Raw genomic sequence first — 19,824 nt, 5'->3', positions numbered from 1 at the left:
GTAAAAAGATGAAGAATGATGTACAAAGATGGAGAATAGTGTACAAATATAGGAGAATGATGTATGAAGAGGGAGAATGATGTACAAAAAAGGAGAATGTAGGTATAAAAAAAGAATGAGTTGAAATCAGCAAGAATAAGGTATAAATACGAGGGATGATTAAGGTATTGATAATGGGAATAAAGTATAAAGAGAAAGAATGGGCTATTAAGAAGGAAATTTTCTGTATCAAGAATGAGAATGAGCTAAAAATAGGGCAAATGATGTGTAAATGGGTAGAATGAGATATCAAGTAAAAAATGAGCTTAAAGAAGGAAAATAAAGTATTGATGCAAAGCACTGCGCTTTGTTGTTGTATCTTAATATAAATATGGAGATATTTAAGCAGTTTTAATAGCATAAATACGTTACCTGCTATCTCCTAGATACTACCTTCCAAGTTGGGTTTATTTATCTTGAAAGATTTCTGGATGAAGCCGGAAGCCACCACCTATATACTCAAAGAAGAATAGGTCGGAACATAGTATAATGTAACCTATGCAAACGACACCCTACAAAGTGGAATCCCACGATTCAATATTCATTCAAGAGGGCACATGTTAACAACTCCGTTTTGTTGGTTGTTAAATCAAATAAATTTTTTGATTGGTCTACAGTGTTCTCGTGGGTTATTATTTGGATAAATATTATAACTTGTTCATGTATTGCTTATCTATATTATTTATGGATTAACGCGTTTGATTGTCCACTAATCGACCTGGTTGCGACCATTGACAACTACAGACTTCCTCTGTACGTGAGGCCAGTTTACGATTCAGCAGCATGGGCGATTGTCGCGCTTTCGTCTGCTTGAGAACAACTGGAAGCTTACATCTTTATCTCACCCATTCTATTCCCCTAATCTTGAAGAAATAGGTGAGCTCTTGCCATATCTTCCTGGTCTCTCCTTGGTGGCCCAGGAGATTCTTCGACCTTCTCAGTCTCCTGTACGACTGTTCCTGGAAACTCCCTCATAGGTCATATCTCCTATCTCAGAGAGACAGATTTCATACGGATCCAGACATGTCCACTACATGTCTGACCATTATTATTTGACAATACCTACAGAAGAATGTTTTTCTGTTAGGGCTTCAATCCCCCTTGCCTCTGCAAGGAGAAAGTCCACCAAAACAGTGTACGATGCTTTCTGGAAGCTCTTCTCTGACTGGTGTATTCGAGAATATTTGATCCCATCAATCACTCTGCTAGACGATTTTCTCATCTATTTCTTTGATAATAAGAAACTTCTTTATCTCCATCAATGGATACAGACTATGCTTTCACTTACCTTGGCTTTTCGTAAATCATCACAAGTCTGTGCTGACCTATCTTTTTCGGAACTGTTCTGAGCCATGGAACTTCAACGCCTGTTTCTCGCTCCCTTACTTCTGAATGGGATTTGGCTTGCGTTCTTCGGTCTCTTATTTTGGCTTCCTATGAACCCCTTCAGCAGGCTTCGTTACAGTTCCTAACCTGGAAGTTTTCTTTCTTACTATGGCTTCAGCCAAACGGAGAAGTGAAATTCATGCTCTGTCTATCGAAGACGGCCATCTTCGTTTTGATCCGATGGCTCTGTCATTTGGTTGTGTCAGCAAGGATTCCTTGCTCATTATCAACTCCCTTATACGGCTTCTAACCCTTCAAGGTCCCAAGTTTTTCTAGAACTTGTGGATATGAAGATGATGATAGACTCCTTTGCCCAGTCGGAGCCTTGAAGTTCTATCTCAGCTGATTTAAATCCATTCGAGGTTCTCGCTAGAGACTCTTCATTCACCAAAAAGGGGCGATGTATCTGCGGCTTCTATTTCTTGTTGGGTAGCCTCCACTAAGAAAGGCTTACTCTTCTCTCTCATCTAGGGATTCATCCCTTGTTTTAGAGCAGACCGCATGAATTACGAGCTCTGTCAACTTCATATGCGATATGCGAACTATCCCGCCGCAGCTGCTAATTCAGCTAGGAGATAGCAGGTAACATATTTATGCTATAAAAACAAATTTGTATGCCCCCTTTCAAAGAAAAGGGGGCATATAGTGATTGGACTGTCCGTCTGTCTGTCCATTCGTCTGTCCGTCTTTCCGTCATTGTTGCAATTAGGTTTCGAAAAATGCTCATAACTTCTATGTCCCTTGAGATATAACCTTCATATTTGGTTTTCATGTGTATATGGACAAGGCCTTTCCATACGCACAAAAATGTTTACCCCTGTGACCTTGACCTTGAACTTAGGGTCCGAGTTTAGGTTTCGAAATCTGTGTTTAGGTTTCAAAAAATGCTCATGACTGCTATGTCCCTTGAGATATAACCTTCATATGTGGTATGCATGTGTATATGGACAAGGCTTTTCCATACACCCACAAATTTTTACCCCTGTGACCTTGACCTTGAACTTAGGGTCTGTATTTACTATTTAGGTTTCGAAATCTGCGTTTAGGTTTTGAAAAATGCTCATAACTTCTATGTCCCTTGAGATATAATCTTTATATTTGGTATGCATGTGTATATGGACAAGGCCTTTCCATAGGCACACAAATTTTGACCCCTGTGACCTTGACCTTTAACTTAGGGTCCGCGTTTAGGTTTCGAAATCTGCGTTTAGGTTTAGAAAAAAGCTCATTCTATCAAGCGTTTATAGGGGGCATAAGTCATCCTATGGTGACAGCTCTTGTTAAAGTAAAATTCATTTGAATTAGTTAAATACTTACCTGCTATCTGTGAGTCTCACCTCCCACCCCGCTATTCGACTAAATATTTTTGTATATATTGAAAGAATATTGACTTGTGGGATTTCTCTTTGTAGGGTGTCGTTTGCATAAGTTACATTATACTATGTTCCGACCTATTTTACTTTGAGTATATAGGTGGTGACTCATGGCTTCATCCAGACATCATTAAGGATACTAAACCCACCTTGGAAGGTAGTAGCTAGGAGATAGCAGGTAAGTATTTAACTAATTAAAATTAATTTTTATGCCTCCGGATCAAATGATCGGGGTTGTATTGTTTTTGGCCTGTCTTTCATTGTATGTGTGTTTGTGTCACGGTGCGTGTGTCCAAAACTTTAACATTTGTCATAACTTTTGCAATATTGATGATAGCAACTTGATATTTGTCATGCATGTGTATCTCATAGAGCTGCACATTTTGAGTGGTGAAAGGTCATGGTCATCCTTCAAGGTCAAAGGTAAAAAAAATAAATTAAAGCTGCGCAGTAGGGGGAATTGTGTTTCTGACAACCACATCTCTTTTTCTTAAAAAAAAATGTTTTATTTAGAGCCAGTTGTGTCAAGCTCACCGTTACTAGATATATGAAAATGTTTTTTGCTTAATAACTTGAGTTTTGCATATTTTCTGATTGCTTATGTCAGATAAGTATGTTGCTATGGTTGCGTTTTTCAGATAGGTATGGTTGCATGGAACATGACCTTGAAGACCCCAGAGTTCCCCCACGGACGGGACATCATCCTGATTGCTAATGACATCACCTTCAGAATCGGCTCATTTGGATGCCAGGAGGACATGCTCTTTAAGGTAACTAAGATTTTAGTTGAGCCTGAAAATATATGAGCCTCTGTGTAAAGATGGTTTAATTCATAAAGTGTCGTCCCGGATAAGCTTGTAGAGCCAGCATCACAGGCTTATCAGGGATAACACTTTCTGCCTAAACTGGATTTTCATCAAGAAGAGTGTACCCTTAAACGAAGAACACAATGAAAGTGGAAAGTGTCATCCCTGATAAGCCTGTGCAGACTTCACAGGCTAATCTAGGATGACACTTTTTGCGCATGCATTAAACTCCCTTTTCATGGCTCATATTCTGTGAATCACCCACAGGTAAATTTTGACAGTGGGTGTACAGGATTCACACTGTTTGTTTGTCTGTTGGTCGGTTGATTTGATTTATGTATAAAAAACTTGGACGTACAGGGACACTCTTAAATTAGTTTTTCTGTGGGTTTTGGTGACTCTTGAGAACCCTTCATGATTGACGATTTTATCAGGAACCTCTTTGTCACTCAGCATTTATTTAAAATAAAAAAGAAATTATTGGTATTAGACATACTTTAATTCAATACCAAATTTCACATGTAATTTGATTGAATGCATTTTGTACAAAAAATACAAGTTATATCAAATGAAGCCAGCTTCAGTTAAGATATTCTCTTGTAATGTATTATACAGAAAGCCTCTGAGCTGGCAAGGGCTGGAGGGCTGCCTCGGGTCTACATCTCAGCCAACAGTGGGGCCCGTATAGGACTGGCTGAGGAGGTGAAACACCTGTTCAGAGTGGCATGGAATGATCCACAGGACCTAGATAAGGTAGGTAAAACAGGATAGGTTTGGCTGAGAAGGTAAAATACCTGTTCCTGTTGAATGGAATGGTCCACAGGATCTAGATAAGGTAGGTAAAACAGGATAGGTCTGGCTGAGAAGGTGAAATACCAGTTCCTGTTGAATGGAATGGTCCACAAGATCCAGATAAGGTAGGTAAAACAGGATAGGTCTGGCTGAGAAGGTGAAATGCCTGCTCCTGAAGAATTGAATGGTCCACAGGATCCAGATAAGGTAGGTAAAACAGGATAGGTCTCGCTGAGAAGGTGAAATACCTGCTCCTGTTGAATGGAATGGTCCACAGGATCCAGATAAGGTAGGTAAAACAGGATAGGTCTAGCTGAGAAGGTGAAATGCCTGCTCATGTTGAATGGAATCATCAACACGACCCACATAAGGTAGGTAAAACAGGATAGGATTGGCTGAAAAGGTGAAATACCTGTTCCTGTAGAATGGAATGAACCACAAGACCCAGATAAGGTAGGTTGACAGGATAGGACTGGCTGAGAAGGTGAAACACCGCTTCAGGGTTGCAGTGAATGACCCACAGGATCAAGATTAGTTAATGAGAAAAAAACTTGAGATCTTTTCTAGTTATGTTTTGTGTTTTTCCCTATAATCCTTTCAGCCTCTTCTTGGAAAACTGAGCTTAATGCATGTGCCTTTAGTGTCATCCTAGGTCAGCAGCCCGCGCAGGATAATTAGGGACAAAACTTTCAGTATGAGATATTTTCCATTTCATAAAAGTCTCTTCTTAACAAAAATCCAGTTCAAGCAGAAAGTGTTGTCCCTGACTAGCCTGTTCTCTCTGCACAGGCTAATCTGGAAGGTCCCTTTACGCACAAGCATTAAGTCTGGTTGTTTAGAAAGGAGGCTCCTGTTTGCACAATGGGTAAGCCTGTTTTAAGGATTGCCTACCCCTAACAATCCTTTTCTCACGTTGGGTGTACCTGTTTGCAGGGATTCTCGTACCTGTACCTGCGTCCAGATGACTTCAAGAAGGTTGCAGCCTTCAACTCTGTGAGAGCCGTGCTGATAGAGGATGAGGGAGAGGCCCGATACAAGATCACAGATATCATAGGTAAGATCACAAATATCATAGGTATGATCACAGACATCTTAGGTAAGATCAGAGATATCATAGGTAAGATGACAGACATCATTGGTAAGATCACAGATAGCATAGGTAAGATCACAGATATCATAGTAAAGATAACAGATATCATAGGTTAGATCACAGACATCATTGGTAAGATCACAAATATCATGGGTAAGATCACATACACCATAGGTAAGATGACAGACATCATTGGTAAGATCACAGACATCATAGGCAATATCACAGACATCATTGATAAGATCACAGGTATCATCAGTAAGATCACAGATATCATAGGTAAGATCACATACATCATTGGTAAGATCACAGATATCATAGGTAAGATCACAGATATCATAGGTGAGATCACAGATATCATAGGTAAGATCACAGATATCATAGGTAAGATCACATACATCATAGGTAAGATCATAGACATCATAGGTAAGATCATAGACATCATAGGTTAGATCACATATATCATAGGTAAGATCACAGACATCATAGATTAGATCACAGATATCATAAATAAGATCACAGATATCACAGGTAAGATCACATATATCATTGGTAAGATCACAAACATATTAGGTAGGATCACATATCATAGGTAAGATCACATACATCATAGGTAAGATCACATACATCATAGCTAATATCACAGATAGCATAGGTAAGATCACAGACATCATAGGCAAGATCACAGACATCATAAATAAGATCACAGACATCATAGCTAAGATCACAGATATGATAGGTTAGATCAGAGATATCATAGGTAAGATAACATACATCATAGGTAAGATCACATATATCATAGGTAAGAGCACAGATATCATTGGGAAGATCACAGATATCATAGGTGAGATCACAGATATCATAGGTAAGATCACAGATATCATAGGCTAGATCACATATATCATAGGTAAGATCACAACTATCATAGGTTACATCAAATATATCATATGTAAGATCACATACATCATAGGTAAGATCATAGACATCATAGGTAAGAACACATATATCATAGGTAAGATCACAGACATCATAGATTAGATCACAGATATCATAAATAAGATCACAGATATCACAGGTAAGATCACATATATCATTGGTAAGATCACAGATATTATAGGTAAGATCACATATATCATTGGTAAGATCACAGACATCATAGGTAAGATCACAGTTGTCATTGAAAAGATCACAGACATCATAGTTAAGATCACAGTTATCATAGATAAGATCACTGACATCATAGGTAAGATCACAGACATCATATGCAAGCTCACATATATCATAGGTATCATAACAGATATCATAGGTGAAAAGTCTGTAGTGTTTTGTGTGCCAAAACAGAGTCTTATGCCCTAGTTGGCTATTAAAGCTCCAGACGTGCCTTTGAGTTGCTCAGTCTGGTCAGGAGTTACGCTGTTTGTTATGATACCACTGAACATTGCGTGATTTTATAGCTGACAGGGTAACTCCTGACCAGACTGTGCAACTGTTCAGGCTGGTCTTAATCTATGACAGCCGCGTATGGCGTAAGACCAATTAATGTATAACAAGGTTTTAATAGGTTGCATGTTCTGGTGGTTACAATGCCAAGAAAGACGTGACTAATTACTCAGACTCTGACCATGATTGGTGAATAATTCAGAAGTTCCTGTACTGAACTTGAGTCCAATCTCTTGTTATGCCTCCGGTAGGGTGGCATATAGCAGTTGAACTGTCCGTCAGTCAGTATGTCAGTATGTGTGGATGTGTGTATGTCAGTCTGTCCGTCCGTCCAGAAAAAAACTTCAACGTTGGCCATAACTTTTGCATTATTGAAGATAGAAACTTGATATTTGGCATGCATGTGCATCTCACGGAGTTGCATATTTTGAGTGGTGAAAGGTGAAGGTCAAGGTCATCCTTCAAGGTCAAATGTCTAATATATGGTGTCTGTCCGTCCGTCCAAAAACTTTAACATTTGCCATAAATATTTCACAATTGAAGATAGCAACTTGATATTTGGCATGCATGTGTATCTCATGGAGCTGAACCTTTTGAGTGGTGAAAGGTGAAGGTCAAGGTCATCCTTCAAGGTCAAATGTCAAATATATGTCGTCTGTCGGTCCGAAAACTTTATTATTGGCCATAACTTTTTCAATATTGAAGATAGCAACTTGATATTTGGCATGCATGTGCATCTAAAGGAGCTGCACATTTTGAGTGGTGAAAGGTGAAGGTCAAGGTCATCCTTTAAGGTCAAATGTCTAATATATGGCGTCTGTCCGTCCGTCCAAAAACTTTAACATTGGCCATAAATTTTTAAATATTGAAAGTTGCAACTTGATATTTGGCATGCATGTGTATCTCATGAAGCTGAAAATTTTGAGTGGTGAAAGGTGAAGGTCAAGGTCATCCTTCAAGGTCAAATGTCAAATATATGGCGTATGTCTGTCCGAAAACTTTAACATTGACCATAATTTTTTCAATATTAAAGATAGCAACTTGATATTTGGCATGCATGTGTATCTCCTGAAGCTGCACATTTTGAGTGGTGGAAGTTCAAGGTCAAGGTCATCCTTCAAGGTCAAAGGTCAAAAAAATATTATAATTTCAAAGCAGCATTCTCATGAAGCTGCACATTTTGAGTGGTGGAAGTTCAAGGTCAAGGTCATCCTTCAAGGTCAAAGGTCAAAAAAATAACTTCAAAGCAGCGTTCTCATGAAGCTGCACATTTTGAGTGGTTGAAGTTCAAGGTCAAGGTCATCCTTCAAGGTCAAAGGTCAAAAAAATATTTTTATTTCAAAGCGGCGCAATAGGGGTCATTGTGTTTCTGAAGAACACATCTCTTGTTAGATTATTACACAGAAGTTACAGGTACATTACAAATGAGGATGAATCTTATTCACTAAACAGTATATAAAATAGGAAACAATTCACCTGTTTGGTTTTAATAACAGACGTATCAGATGAATATTTTAAATATGGCAATAAATAAACATCCTGAAACATTATCATTCAGGAGACAAACACATATTGTTCAAATGTAGATATATTTATATGGAATATTGCGTAAAGAAACACAGTTAACATAACCTTCAACTCCTAATTCTACAGAATGTATATATTATTTATCTTTTGACATGAATCTATACGACCTAGTTGTGTTTTTCAGGGAAGGAAGAAGGCCTGGGCGTTGAGAACCTGCGAGGTTCAGGCATGATAGCGGGCGAGACCTCACAGGCATATAACGACATCGTCACCATCAACCTGGTATGTGATATATCATGTGATATAAGCCGTGTCACACAAAGATAGGTCTTATTCAAATTCAGCCAGTGCATTTCCAGACAAGCCTGTGCAGTTGCGCAGTCTGGTCTGGAGCTACCCTGTCTGCTATTAAGTCACACACCCTGTCCACTTTAAACTCACTGGGCAGGCTCTAGGCTCTAGTTTCTCTAGCCCCACATGGCATAAGCCCCATTTTTGTATGATGCAGACCATATGGTATGTGGATCTGGGATGAGTGGCTATGGTTATTAAAAGACAATATATGCTTGATGATTAAAGTCCATTAAAATGCTGACATATTTGTCAGAAATGATGGAGACGTTTGGGAAATTATAAATGATGCAATTTACAAGCTTCAGTCTTTCAAGGTAGCCTTCATGCACCATTTTCTTAAAGCATTCATTTTTAGGGTGACTATTATATATTAAATATATATAGTGGAGCTATCCTACTCACCCCGGCGTCGGTGTGAGTGTTAGCGTGAGCGTGAGCATTGGAATGTTAAAGTTTGAGTACCGCCTAAAATATTTGACATATTGCTTTTATATTTTGCATACTTCTTTACCAACATGACCCCAACCTATAAACAAGAGAAGGCAAATGTATCAAGCATTTTGTAAGAATTATGGCCCTTTTGTCACTTAGAATATGCATATTATTGATAAATCTATGTTAAAGTTTGCGTACCACCTCAAATATTTTCTATGTACCTTGTCATATTGCTTTTATATTTTGCATACTTCTCTACCAACATGACCCCAATCTATAAACAAGACCAGACAACTGTATCAAGCATTTTGTTAGAATAATGTTCCCTTTCTATACTTATAAAAATTGAAAATTCGGTTAAGTTTTGTGTTTAGGTTCACTATATTCCTAAAGTATCAAAGCTATTGCTTTCATACTTGCAACACTTACTAACTATCATAAGAGGACTTTGCGGGCAAAGTTATGTATCTCTGACTGGCATTTTGACAGAATTATGGCCCCTTTTATACTTAGATAATTTAACATTTTGTTAAGTTTTGTGTTATGGTCCATTTTACTCCATAAGTATCATAGCTATTGCTTTCAAACTCGCTAACTATCGTAAGGGGACTGTACAGGGCAAGTTGCATAACTCTGGTTGGCATAATGGAATCATAGCCCATTTTGTCTTAGTAACTTAGAATGTCAAAGAATATTTTGTTAAATTGTGTGTTTAGATCCACCTTACTTCTAAAGTATCAAGGCTATTGCTTTTAAACTTCAAATACTTTCTAACTATCATGAGGGTACTGTACCTAGCAAGTTGACTTTGACCTTGACCTTCGAATGACCTTGACTCTCAAGGTCAAATTAATAAATTTTAATTAAATTGCCACAACTTATTTATTTATGATCAGATTTGATTCATAATTTGAAGTGGGCGGGGCATTTTTTTATATATGTATGTAGTGGCAGTTTTCCCTATTTGGCTATAGAGAAACCTTGTAAACACTCTAGAAGTCACAATTTTTGCCCAATCATCATGGAAGTTGGTCAAAACATTGGTTTTATTGATATCTCTGACGAGTTCAAAAATGGTCAGGATCGGTGAAAAAACATGGCCGCCAGTGGGTGGAGCATTTTTCTATATATGTATATAGTGGCAGTTTTCCCTATTTGGCTATAGAGAAACCTTGTAAACACTCTAGAAGTCACAATTTTTGCCCAATCATCATGGAAGTTAGTCAAAACATTGGTTTTATTGATATCTTGGACGAGTTTGAAAATGGTCGGGATCGATGAAAAAACATGGCCGCCAGTGGGCGGGGCATTTTTCTCTAAGGTAAATTTGTTCACCATAATGGGATGGTGTTTCATGCGAAAGAAGTATGTCGATATCTCCAAGGTCAAGGTCACATTTGGAGTTGCCCATAAATGAGCTTGTCCGGGCCATAACTTATTCATTTATTGTGAGACTTTACAATTACTCGGTACATTTTTTCACAATCATTGGACGGTGTGTCATGCGAAAGAATTACGTAGATATATCCATGCCATGCTATAGGTATGGTGTATACCTGGTGCAAGTGGAGCAGCGTATCTATGTATCTATTCTGTATTATACATTTCTGTTTGCCAGGTAACATGCCGTGTTATTGGTATTGGTGCGTACCTGGTGCAACAAGGTCATAGTATCTGTCTATCTATACTGTATTATACATTTCTGTTTCCCAGGTAACATGCCGTGCTATAGGTATCGGTGCATACCTTGTTAGACTGGGTCAGCGTATTGTTCAGGTTGAAAACTCTCACATCATCCTCACTGGAGCTGCAGCACTTAACAAGGTAAGTACAGGCTAGAAACTAATTTGAGCCTTGTTCTGGAAAAATGTTGTTTAATGTAAATGTGTCTTGTTCTGAGAAAACTGGGCTTTATTCATGTGCGTAAAGTGTCGTCCCAGATTAGCCTGTGCAGTCAGCACAGGCTAATCAGGGACGAAACTTTCTGCTTAAACTTGGTTTTCGGTTAGAAGGGACTTCCTTCAAACTAAAAATACCATAAAAGCGGAAAGTGTTTCTCAGAACAAGACGCAAATGTGTAAGTACCTTCCCAGATAAGCCTGTGCAGGCTAATTAGGGAATACACTCTCCTCCTAGAATTGTTTTTTGTTAAATAGAAAATTCCTTTAAACAAAACATTCCAAAAAAGCTTAGTATCCTCCCTGATTAGCCTTTGTGGACACTTTGCTTAAGCATTAAGCCCAGTTTTGCCAGAATGCCAATCAACTTGGTCTGGAGGCTTAATAAGGCTATCTCAAATCTGCTTAATGGATATGTGATTAAGTCAATCATTAGCTTGTTATATGTGATTAAGTCAATAATTAGCTTGTTATATGTGATTAAGTCAATCATTAGCTTGTTATATGTGATTAAGTCAATCATTAGCTTGTTATATGTGATTAAGTCAATCATTAGCTTGTTATATGTGAAGTCAATCATTAGCTTGTTATATGTGATTAAGTCAATCATTAGCTTGTTATATGTGATTAAGTCAATCATTAGCTTGTTATAAGTTAATAAATGGCAATTCATAAGTAGCAGTAACTATTCAGAATTTGGTGTATAGGTATTCATTTATGTAAAAAATTATTTGAAAGATGGCCAAAATCTAATCACATCATTCAATATCAACCACTAGGTCTTTCCTTAGCTAATTTAGAGTTTTTCAAAAGCTATTCATTTGTTGTCAAGTCAATAGCTATTCATATAATGGACTTCTATTTGAAAGCTAATGAATACCTACTATTTGGTAATACTTAACAAATTTTCTGGCTTTTTATACTTTTTATGCCCCAATCTGTGGACCTCTAGTGATAACATGGTATGCCCAACCCGCTTGTTTTGCTGTGAATAAATCCACATGTCTTGATGAAATTTCAATGTAAAATGTTATTGATCTTTGTAAACTTTTGAGCAGAGAATAATTTATATTGTTTTACCTCTGGTTTATAAATTATTTCTTCTTGTTCAATGCATCACTGCTGTAAAATTTAAACCAGAATGTTATTAGCTCGGGTGTTTTCGGAGAAAACCCGAGGTATAGTCATAGCCAGCTAACCGTCCGCGTAAGCTGTCCTTCGTAGGCGTCCTGCTAAAACCTTAACATTGGCTCTAAAATCAAAGTGCTTCCACCTACAACTTTGAAACTTCATATGTAGATGCACCTTGATGAGTTCTACATGCGACACCCTATTTTGGGTCACTGAGTCAAAGGTCAAGGTCACTGTGACCTCTAAAAAAAATGAATTCTGACAAGCTTTCGCAGCCGAGCGTTGGCACCCGTTATGCGGTGCTCTTGTTTTAACACTTGCTGTATATGAGCTAACATTGTTTTGCTTGCAGGTGCTAGGACGTGAGGTGTACACCAGTAACAACCAACTGGGAGGCATCCAGATCATGCACAACAACGGGGTCTCCCATGCCACGGCACACGATGACTTGGAGGGGGTCTACAAGATACTACACACCCTTTCATATGTACCTTCTGTAAGTAAACCAGTCTACGCTGGCATATGTACCTTCTGTAATTAAAGCAGTCTACCCTTGCATATGTACCTGCTTTAAGTATACCAGTCTATCCTGGCATATGTACCTGCTGTAAGTAAACCAGTCTACCCTGGAATATGTACCTGCTGTAAGTAAACCAGTCTATGCTGGCATATGTACCTTCTGTAAGTAAACCAGTCTACACTGGCATATGTACCTGCTGTAAGTAAGATTCTGTGATTCCTGATTCGCCCAGTTGGTAAAATTGACATGATTGCCGCAATTGGGAAAAATTATCACAAAAAACCTATGAGTTAATTTGCGCTGAAAAATCAGGTTGGGAATAATTGTTTGTTTCATTGTTTGGTACTTAATTGCACTATCCCAATTAAAATAGATGCCTTGTTGCTGAAATATTCAGTTTCAGTGCTAATTTTATTTCTTTACTTTCAGAAAATGCTTTTTTGGAACAAAGTTGATGAAATTTTTTGGACGGCAAATGAACTTTTTTTTTAGTTCGCTGAGATTTTTTGCATGATCTTACACACATCTGTGCCATTAAGTAGGACTATCCAATGACATTCTTGTTGCATGATCTGTCACTGTTATCACACCTATTTACCTGGAATTATAAATGCATGTCCATTGGCTTAATGCCTTTTGAACAAGTAACTCTGGAAACTACCAGTGCACATGTTCAAGTATAACCAAGTATAATTAAATCAAAATTATGTTACGTTGATCTGTCACTGCTTTGTAATTTACAAGGCATATTCTATGAAATGTTCGTTGCATGATCTGTCACACCTATCTCAGCTTGTAACCTACCTTTCCCCTTTGTATTCAACAGCATCATGGAGGTCCCTTGCCCATACTGCCCATGTGTGACCCCGTAGAGAGAGATGTGGACTTCATGCCCACCAAGGCTCCGTACGACCCACGATGGATGCTGGCTGGCAGACCACACCCAGGTTAGTAACCCCTTGTGTCTATGGACCACACACATGTGAGTAGCCCTTTATGTTATGGGGCTGGCAGGCAGGCCACACCCAGGAGGGTAGAAGCCTCTAACCCGAACCTTCCCAAAAAATAAACAACTGATAAACAGCAATATATAAAAATAATGCTGCTTATTGCTTAAAAATACTTATTCATTCAGTTGAAAAGTTTGTAAAAGTGACTGGAATTGATAGAAAAGGCTAATAAAGCACGACACTTTCTGCTCAAATTGGATATTTGCCATGTCAAGTCTTCCCATAAACAAAACAATCCATACAAGTGGAAAGTGTCGTCCCAGGTTTGCCTCTGCGGACTGCACAACACTGGACGCACATGCATTATGCCTACGGTAGTTTTCCAAGAACCCTGCTCTTATGGCAGACCACAGCCAGGTGGGTTACCATGGTAACCATATGTGTTTGGCTTTCAAGTACAAGATTGACGTTGATGTTTTCATCATGTATTAAAACTTTATAAATGGATAAAACCTATACAGATTTCAAGATCTTCAACGTCATGTCTTAAGCTTTAATTTGTAAGCTGTTCTTATCACTAAGATACCACTTGTACTGCATTATTTCGTGGACACTTTGAATCACTTAATTACATGTTTACTTTTATCTAACTTGAACCTTTCCAAAAAAACAAAGAACTGAATAACAGCAACAGTTTTATGTCAGTTTATTGCTTATTGCACAAAAACTTTTTCCTCCAGTAACAGTGTCATTTACTAGTGACTAGAATTGATAACAGGGCTGTTGGGCCTGCTTTTTCCAGAGAGGCGGGACAAGTGGCAGAGCGGTTTCTTTGGCAAGGACTGCACAGGCTAATCTGGGGCGACACGTAATGCACATGCATTATGCCAAGTTTGCCAATAAAGCTGCTCTCACTGTTGCTATTTTCAGAGAGGCGGGGAGAGTGGCAGAGTGGTTTCTTTGACAAGGACTCGTTCTGTGAGATCCTACAGCCCTGGGCACAGACTGTGGTGGTGGGACGGGCGCGTCTAGGGGGAGTTCCTGTGGGCGTGGTTGCCGTGGAGACCAGGACCGTAGAGCTGATGGTGCCAGCTGACCCGGCAAATTCTGACTCCGAGGCAAAGGTGTGGAGACATTTATTGTGGAGAATACTTTTTGTTTTACATTTTATTTCAAGATTTCAATCAAATACAAATACAATGTGAAAAATAAGACAATAATCTAATGCAAGCATATAAAGTATTCTATAGATGTAATACAAGTCAATTATCTATATAATAAGTCAATAATGAAGAACAGTTGGTATATATTTACTTGTGCATTGTAATAGTATTGTATCCAGTGTGCGCATTCAATTGATTCTGTTTTCTACTCTTTGTTTTCCATGTAGTTATAGTGAGTTTTTTTAAAGCCAGCCCGTGTTTACCATTGTTTGTGCATTCAGTTTTTTTATATATCCTTACAAAATTGCTTTTAATTTCAAACATCTGCCTGAATCAATATTCAATAATGAGGTGTATGACTATTTGAGCCTCGCTCTGGGAAAATTGGGCTTAATGCACATGCGTAAAGTGCAATTAGCACAGGCTAATCAGGGATGACACTTTGAACTTTTATGGACTTTTTCCTTAAGAGGAAGTATTTTCCAAACGAAAATCAAGTCAATGCAGAAAGTGTCGTCCCTGATCAGCCTGTGCAGGCTGCAAAAGCTAATCTAGGGCGACGCTTTACGTATATGCATTAAGCCCCATTTTCCCAGAACGCGGCTCATGTGTACCCTGCCCTCATGCTAAACCCTTTGCCCCTCCCCCCCTCCCCAGGTGATCCAGCAGGCAGGGCAGGTGTGGTTCCCTGACTCAGCATTTAAGACGGCTCAGGCCATACAAGACTTCAACAAGGAGGAGCTCCCTCTCATTGTGTTTGCTAACTGGAGAGGCTTCTCTGGTGGCATGAAAGGTACGATACAGTGGCACTGAGACAGGTAAATGTGAAACTACAAAAACTTCTTTATATGTTCTTGGTTGGCATGAAATGTATAGTAGAGTTAGACTGGAACTGTTGCAATGTGATGCTTGAATGTAACAAAGCACGCTAGTTGTATACGAGTTAATGCTTCTTACGTGGCCTACAGTCCTGTTCTGATTTTTTTCTTGTTTTTGCCTTGATTTATAATATGTTAATTAGCATTCAGCAAAGTGATTTACAAACCCAATATATGTATCTCTGTTAAAATGAAGTATCCACTAGCGTAATAGTGGCATTGAAAAAAAAAAAAAAAAAAATTATTTTGCGTATTTTTATAAAAATGTATGCATTAATATATGTACTTAATTTTTGCTATGTTGACTTTACTATGAATGTCTTACTTGCTATAATACTGACTGTTCTTAAAACACTATTTATGAAATCTTACAGTTGATTGCTTTGCTGGAATTTGTTTTAACATGTTTGCAATCATTTCTCAAGATTATATTCATGTGCTCTTGGAAATAATGTACATTTTGTAATAAGCATGTGTACAACTAAGATTCAAACCCCCTTTGGTTACTGATTCCATCATTCCAATGAACAACATAAATTTTATTCACTATTTGTTACAGGTAACATTATTTTCCTATGTATAATGAGCATATTGTTATATTGCCAGGTATGTTTTGGTCAAGAATAAACATTAAATTTTTAATAGGTTAGAGAGTTTCTCATTGCCATTAATAAAATGCACTGTTTGTTTTGTTGCAAACCATTTATGACAATTTGAACAGCTAAAAAACATTTATCATTAGTTAACAGGTAACCGCGAAATGTGTTGGGCCGTGCTCTGTTAAAAAGGGGTTTAATGCATGTGCGTAAAGAGTCCTCTGAGATTAATCTGGCAGTCTGCACACGTTAATCAGGGACGACACTTTCCACTTTTCTAAAAAGAAATTCTCTTCATAGCAAAAAGTGTAGTCCCTGATTAGCCTGGGACAACACTTTTCACACATGAATTTAACCCCCTTTTCACAGAGCCTGCTCAAATCATTGTTCTTCTGTTTGTTTTGTTTACAGACATGTATGACCAGGTGCTCAAGTTTGGGGCTTACATCGTTGACGCCCTGCGCGAGTACGAGCAGCCGGTGATGATCTACATCCCGCCGTACGGAGAACTGAGGGGCGGGGCCTGGGTGGTTGTGGATCCAACCATCAACCCAAACCACATGGAGATGTTTGCAGATCAGCTCAGCAGGTAACACATTATAGATATGGGCTTGGAATTGTTCATAATTACGTCATCGCTTACTGTTACCTTTTATTTATTATTGATTTGTTGTTGTTATTTTTATTCTTGCTTTTTTGAAGGTTGATAAATCAAGTCCAACTAAAATTGATGTGCTATTCTATTTACATTACATTGGCCAAAATTTAATTGGGTGTATTTTCTTTTAAACATAGTTTCATGTCATTTCACTGCTGCCAGTTAATGTACTCAAAATGTTCATGGGAAAGCTCAGGTGATCTAAGCAGGTTACAGCTATAAAGTGCATGTTCTTAGGTGATCTAAGCAGGTTACAGCTATAAAGTGCATGTTCTCAGGTGATCTAAGCAGGTTACAGCTATAAAGTGCATGTTCTTAGGTGATCTAAGCAGGTTACAGCTATAAAGTGCATGTTCTCAGGTGATCTAAGCAGGTTACAGCTATAAAGTGCATGTTCTCAGGTGATCTAAGCAGGTTACAGCTATAAAGTGCATGTTCTCAGGTGATCTAAGCAGGTTACAGCTATAAAGTGCATGTTCTCAGGTGATCTAAGCAGGTTACAGCTATAAAGTGCATGTTCTCAGGTAATCTAAGCAAGTTACAGCTATAAAGTGCATGCTCTTAGGGTCAGAAATTGAGAACTACCCTACTTGAATTGGAGACAGGTAAGAATGGATATATAAATTGTTTAATCACTAATTGTCACTCAATTAAATAAGCTAAGACGCTGTTGCATCATGGTTTGCTCATATGGGTTTTGATATGTTTCCCTTTTTAACTTTGGTCCTGCCTTTAAACTGCAAATGTGTATAACATGGTTAATACTGGCAAGACCTAATTAGAAATAGGCTATTGAGCAGAGGTAGGATTATCTCCTTGTTTGAAGTGTTCCATTTGTTGTTTGTTCCTGGACGTTCAATTAAAGTTTGATTCTATGTGAATGAAATAAGGTTGTGAGTAGATTAACTTGATAATTAAAATAATTTGATAATTAAAATAACTACTTATCAAATCCCCGCTAACAAAGTTTAAAGGTATATATATTCAAGTCACTCTGCCCGTAAGTTTATTGGTTGGTCAGTGAGATAAAATGTTACAAATTTGTGAAGCGAATGAATTTTCAAATGTTATCACCATGAACGTAAAATGTGCTAGACACTTTCCTGCCTAGTGTTCTTGGGTTGTTTCCCTTTGAATGGAGCAGATGAATGATTGCAGAGATGTTAGAAAATGTAGGACATAGCTGTTATAAATGAATAGTATTAACAATATTTTATTGGATGTTAATAAAAGAAACCTCGCTCTGGAGAAACTATGCATGAAGTGTCGTCCCAGATTAGCCTGTGCATTCCACTTTCACCTAAAATTGTCTATTTGCTTAGAAGAGACTTAATTAAAAAGACAAATACCATAAAAGTGGAATGTGTAATCCCTGATGACCCTGCCCGGACTTCATTAAGCCCATTTTCCCCAAGATCAAGGCTCAAATGTGCATGTTGGTGCGGCAGCCATACTTGACCGCATGTTTCCTATTTCAGGGGAGGAGTGTTGGAGCCGGAAGGTACAGTAGAGATCAAGTTCCGTAAGCCAGACCTACAGAAGACTATGCGGCGTGTGGACCCGGCCTGCAGGCAGCTGTCTGAGGAACTAGCAAACTCCCAGCTGACCCTGGATGAGAAATCAGCGCTGGAAACTGAGCTCAAGGTAAGCTTTTACATAACAACTGCATTAAGATGATGAGGTTTCAGTCCAAAGATGATTACATAGTAACTATTGAGTATTGTTATAGAATTTTAGAAATTATTTTGTTTGTAAAACTTGAATGTTGTTTATAAAATCCATGCCCTATGCTTTGATTTTATTTGCATATTGTGTAACTGTCATCTGTGAATATTGCACCTTTACTAGTCAAATAATTTTGCGTGTAAGCAGCGATTTTGTTTGCCCAATTTGGGAAAAGTACTGGTACTGTAGCAATTGGGAAAAATTTGCAAAAAAATCCCTAAAACTAGGACAATTAGCGCAATAAAATCTTCAGATTGGGAATTATGGGTCTTACCTTGGTATAAATGGCACAATCCAATTCAAATATTCGTTTACATGCATTTTGGCTTGAAATGTTCAGCTCAAGGCATCATTTCATTAGTTCACAAGCAGATAATACAATCTTGGAAAAATAATACGAAATTTCCTTCATTGTTGGAATTGTTCAGACCGCAATTGGGAAATTTGTAGTTTTTCCTCATTAGCAAAAGTACCTTTTACAGGTACTTTATAAAGAAGGTTAAAAATCACTGCTAAGTAATCATTGAACTTGTTGATGCATATGAATGGACTATTTATCATTATCTGAGCTGTAAGGAAATTATGCCACAAGCATAACCCTCTCCCACTCAACTAAAGTGAAAATGGCTAAGTGCAAAAAGCATAAAACCAGAACAGCCTGCGAGTAACTCGCAGTCTGTTCAGGTTTTATGCTGATTGCTACTCATCAGTATCTATGGGTTGAAAATCTAGTAAGAAAGGTATTTAATTAAATTTCTCTTTCTAAATGACTACACATGCGTCAAAATATGTATCTAAGTGGTAAAGGGTTAAATACATATCTAAGTGGTAAAGGGTTAAATACATATCTAAGTGGTTAAGGGTTAAATACACATCTCAGTGGTAAAGGGTTAAATACATATCTCAGTGGTAAAGGGTTAAATACATATCTCAGTGGTAAAGGGTTAAATACATATCTAAGTGGTAAAGGGTTAAATACATATCTCAGTGGTAAAGGGTTAAATACATATCTCAGTGGTAAAGGGTTAAATAAGTATCTAAGTGGTAAAGGGTTAAATACATA

General features: G+C 38.0%; 1 protein-coding gene across 3 annotated transcripts in view; it reads left to right on the top strand.

Moving 5' to 3' along the window:
* LOC127852855 (acetyl-CoA carboxylase-like) overlaps window positions 1-19,824 on the top strand; it is a 147,776-nt gene that overhangs the window by 120,324 nt on the left and 7,628 nt on the right. For all 3 annotated transcript variants that reach the window (XM_052386865.1, XM_052386864.1, XM_052386863.1), the window contains 11 exons: window positions 3,437-3,568; window positions 4,220-4,357; window positions 5,330-5,450; window positions 8,638-8,735; window positions 10,956-11,066; window positions 12,624-12,767; window positions 13,618-13,738; window positions 14,672-14,865; window positions 15,562-15,697; window positions 16,790-16,967; window positions 18,515-18,680. In XM_052386865.1, coding sequence (XP_052242825.1) covers window positions 3,437-3,568; window positions 4,220-4,357; window positions 5,330-5,450; window positions 8,638-8,735; window positions 10,956-11,066; window positions 12,624-12,767; window positions 13,618-13,738; window positions 14,672-14,865; window positions 15,562-15,697; window positions 16,790-16,967; window positions 18,515-18,680 — 1,539 coding nt within the window. The remainder of the gene's footprint in view (window positions 1-3,436; window positions 3,569-4,219; window positions 4,358-5,329; window positions 5,451-8,637; window positions 8,736-10,955; window positions 11,067-12,623; window positions 12,768-13,617; window positions 13,739-14,671; window positions 14,866-15,561; window positions 15,698-16,789; window positions 16,968-18,514; window positions 18,681-19,824) is intronic.

Source organism: Dreissena polymorpha, chromosome 12, assembly GCF_020536995.1.
Source record: "Dreissena polymorpha isolate Duluth1 chromosome 12, UMN_Dpol_1.0, whole genome shotgun sequence".
Taxonomy (NCBI): Eukaryota; Metazoa; Mollusca; class Bivalvia; order Myida; family Dreissenidae; genus Dreissena; species Dreissena polymorpha.
Note: the sequence above shows the minus strand (reverse complement) of the source record. Positions and strands in the feature narration are given on the sequence as shown.